The 4,175-nt window shown below is 40.0% G+C and overlaps 1 protein-coding gene across 3 annotated transcripts in view; it reads left to right on the top strand.

The window, feature by feature from the left end:
- The window catches only part of CUNH1orf21 (chromosome unknown C1orf21 homolog), a 262,650-nt gene extending 260,808 nt beyond the window's left edge, over positions 1–1,842 (top strand). For all 3 annotated transcript variants that reach the window (XM_019501738.1, XM_019501740.1, XM_019501739.1), the window contains one exon: positions 1,087–1,842. In XM_019501738.1, the coding sequence (XP_019357283.1) occupies positions 1,087–1,165 (79 nt within the window). In that variant the 3' untranslated portion in view covers positions 1,166–1,842. The remainder of the gene's footprint in view (positions 1–1,086) is intronic.
- The last annotated feature ends 2,333 nt before the right edge of the window (positions 1,843–4,175 follow it).

Below are 4,175 nucleotides of genomic sequence, written 5' to 3'. Positions count from 1 at the left end.
CCCCCCCGACTGTTTGCAGGACTCCCCCACAGTGCCTGGTCACCGACCCCTTCCCTCTAAATGCCACCATGGCTGCCTTCGATGGCAGTGGCAGAGAAGATGCCACCACTGCCAACCTCCCTGTCCCCGAGGCTCCCCCGCAGGGTCTGGGGACCGACCCCTTCCCCCCGAGTGCTGCTGCGGCTGCCTCTGAGGGAGAAGATGCTGCCGCCGCCACCCCCCTTCATGTCCCTGGCACTCGCTCTCCGCCCACCTCCTGGCTCTGCCCTTCTCCACGAATATTAAATCTGCAAATCCAGAGTTCACGAATAGCGAGGGTTTCCTGTAGTTTTTGTCTAACCTGCACTTACAAATTTCTGGTGATGAAGACTTAAGAGTTGATAGTTACAAGAAGTAGAATACCTTAAAATAGTAACACTTTAGCTAGCATTCATGAACAGAGGTACTGTGCTCCTGGAATCCCTGTTTTAGGTTTCATCTGAAAGACATTTCAGTTATCTGGTAAGGATTCCTTGATACACTTTATAAGGACAAGAATAGTAGCTCCATTGTGCAGGCTGAATTGTTGTAGGGATAGTTATACTTTTGCCTGTATATTAATCTCTTGTTGATTTTATTGGATAAATTATTTATCTTTACTTGCTGTTCTCAAAATGGTTGTTTATTCTTGCATGGTTATGATGATTCTGGTGTTTTACTTCAGAAGTAGCTGTATTCTAGTGCTAAAGTTGCAAATCCGCATCTATCTAGGCGTAATTGTAAATATCTTTGCAAAACTTTTGGCTGAATCCACTCTGACTTGTGGACAAAAGGTATGTGAGATTTACTGTTAAGTAGCTACAATTACTTATAGCTTCCCGTGGTTCCATGACACTCTTTCACACACATAATTATAGAAGATTTGCAAACTGTGCTGCGTATTAGTTGGCTACATTCATTCAGCGAGCAAGGGGGTACAGACTTAAAATTCTGTTTTCAAGACAAGGGAAATGTTACACTTTTGGAACTCAAATCTAGTTGTTTCAATTACCTTCTTGCTTTCCATTTTGAACTGTTCATTTATTAGGTGTGTATTTCTCTTTAAAGGGTCGTGATTACTGTTCAGAAGAGGAGGATGTCACATAGTGCCAGTTCTGCCAATCAAAACAGGAATACTGCTGTGTAAATAGATTACAACCCAGTCAAGATCTCTTGGAAGTCTTCTAGAGCGAAACAGCACTACATAATAAAAGAAGATCATTTCCACATTGTATTCTCCATTCAATTACAGTGTTTCTTAATGGACAGATAAGGAATATTGCTAAGAACTCTTGGAACTGTCTTTGTTGCTGCTAGTTAAAACTTGTTGCAACTTTTCACTTTTCTGTGTCCAGGTATGCAGCAAATCCTTAAAATTAATCTGAAAGATGCTGTTGATTTTACTAAGGCTACTGGCCTATTTTCTATTGGGTGAGGTAGTATTATACAGAACTTCCATAACTGAACATGCAAGCATCTAAGACCCCTGTATGCTGTTTGTCAGTCCACATGTGGGCTGGAGTGCTTCTTATTCCTGGTGATTTCAAGCTTTGGAGATGGGATATTTCGCCATGGTAGGCCTGGTTTTTCTGCTGAGAAGAAGTTGAGAAACTATTATCCATTAAAAGCATGTTATCACACATACTGGAAGTGATACAGGAGCTGAAATCTGTATTTTAAAGAAAAAAGTTTCATTTAATAGGTATCTTAATCAAGGACTAAGCTTGCAGTATTGGTATTGCTGAGCGCAAATGGAAGTGTGATCGCAATCATTTTGATTCCCCTTTTTTTCTAAGAAAATAAACATTTTACTGTTGTTATGTATTCTTGTCTTTTACTGTTCATACAGTACAGCCTCCAATGAGTCTGGGGGATGGGAAAAGCAAAATTAACCCTCTGCAGTGACGACTCCAAGATGCTAACATTTTAAAGCATCTATCTGCAGGCCAATTAGGGATATCTGTTGTGTGTTCTGTAGAGTTTATTTTTCCATATTATACAAAGAGGATATCTTCTCAAAGGCAGATGTAATATTTTTAACAAATATTGTCATGAGTAAAAATAATCCTAAGGAAAAAAAATACCTTTTTGTATTTCTTCTTTTGAGGGTGTTTAATGGTGCCGGCATTTGTCTTCATTGTTTTATATGACAGCATAAACCCCACAGCACAAGAAGAAACTGTCAATACATCATCAGGGCACAGAGGTTTCTGTATTCAGCTCATTTCTGTGCTCTTTTGTTTGTTTGTGTGTGTGGAACAGACTGTGAATACTGATGACAGTACATCCAAGATTTTCGAGCAGGACTAGATGATTTAGGTGCCTTGTTTTTTAGATGCTCAACATGAGATTCCAGTAAGGGCCCTGATTTTCAGGTGACTTAGCACTGAAAACCCTTTAAGATATCTTAAGCTAAGTACCCAAAGTCAGTAGTCACGTGTTCAACTCTTGACCTAAAGTTACAAACACCAAGACTGAGTGATGGAAATTCTAGTGAGTAAAGAGATCTCTTGAAATAGTATGTGGTGATGCTAAATAAGATCAAGCAAACAGGATACAGAGATTTTATTCTGTTAGGAAATCTTGTTTGAAATAATACTATGTTGTTTATATACTTTAAGGAGCAATGGCACACTCAGAGTTGCTCCCCACCCCTAGCTTCTTCCTCCATTTCCCTAGGCCTTGTTTTAATGGTCAGAGGGCAGAGATAATGGGCAATGAGCTGAAACCACCTTTTCCACCACATGTATACTCTTGAATGTCAATATGGTGGTATATCAATACGTGTTAATGTTCTTGTTCATGCAGGACTGGTTTTAGACATCTCTAAAAAGAGTAATTTGCCAGGAGGATTTCATAAGTCTGCTGTATCAACCTGACTTAAAAAGAAGTCAGTTCTAAATCCTGAACCCTGCTGAGAGCCCTCAATCTTTTGGTGATCTCAGAGGGAGAAGAATATAGCATGAACTGAATTAATGTAGCTGATGTTAACATAGAGTGTTAGATTCCAGTAAGCGCCCTGAAAACCCTTTCAGATATCTTCATGTGCCCCATCTTGCGATGCCCTGAGTGTTCTTGTTACACAAATTGCCAATTGCTCAAATCACGAGCGAGACTTTATAAAGGGGGATAAGGCAAGGTACCATGTTCATTGATTACATGAGTTAGACATAGAGGTTCAGGGCATCACAAGATGGGGCACAAAATCAGTTATAGAAAAGTATTTTGCAGCATAAAATGCCTGGAATAGTAGACTTTCACTGTCAGCCTTCAAATTAGATGAATATTTATCTTGTTTTGTAGCTGAAAATTACAGAATTCTGGTTTTCCCAGACATCTGTTCAATTTTATTAGCAATGTTCATGGTTATTTTGACACATGGCATGTCCCACACTGATCTGTACTGTGCCTGTGCCCCACTATACTGAACTCATTTTGCAAATGAAGTAATTGCTCAACCAAGTAGCCAGCCCCTGCAGGAGCACCAGGAACATGCATTTCAGTTCTTCATGCTACCTTGGAACTTGATCTTGCAAGCCTCATTCATGCAAGGAAACCTTACCCAAGCAACTGCCATTGACTCAAGAAAACAATGAAGGAGTGTGGCACCAGGCCCTTGCTTTCCAAATATAGCACCTAGTTCCCAGGTGATAAATATTTCTCACCATGCAAGTTGTGTGTTTAATGTATGCACAGCAGTCCTCTAACCTGTCCTTCAGTATGGAGTTATTTCAGTGTAAAACATGTATACTTGCCTAATGATAAAACAGTATATTGGTTGCTGTTGTGTACTGCGTGAGCCTAATCAAGGAGGAAAAAAAACACCTTGACCCTTCTCATATGTCTAATGTGACTGTACTAATAAGCGGGATAGTGTTTTAGGTCTTTGTGCAAATTATAACCTGACTTGCATATTTGCTGCCTTCAAGTGACAACGCCAGCAAATGCTTGGGTGGGCATCTGTATTGATGGTTGCAATGATGTAGGGAAGGAAGCACTAGGTGGAGAATTTGGAGGGAATTAATAGTTGTCAGTGGAAATGACATGGAATTCAAGACCACCCAATGGCTGTGAAGTGATTGCCAACAAGATTTATAGTTGCTTTTACCAATTATATTGTGCAGTAAGTGTGAATAGTGAATTTTACTCCTGTTCAG

Source organism: Gavialis gangeticus, unplaced genomic scaffold (assembly GCF_001723915.1).
Source record: "Gavialis gangeticus isolate Ggan-Ray unplaced genomic scaffold, GavGan_comp1, whole genome shotgun sequence".
NCBI classification, from domain to species: domain Eukaryota; kingdom Metazoa; phylum Chordata; order Crocodylia; family Gavialidae; genus Gavialis; species Gavialis gangeticus.
This window is presented reverse-complemented; position numbering and strand designations above follow the sequence as displayed.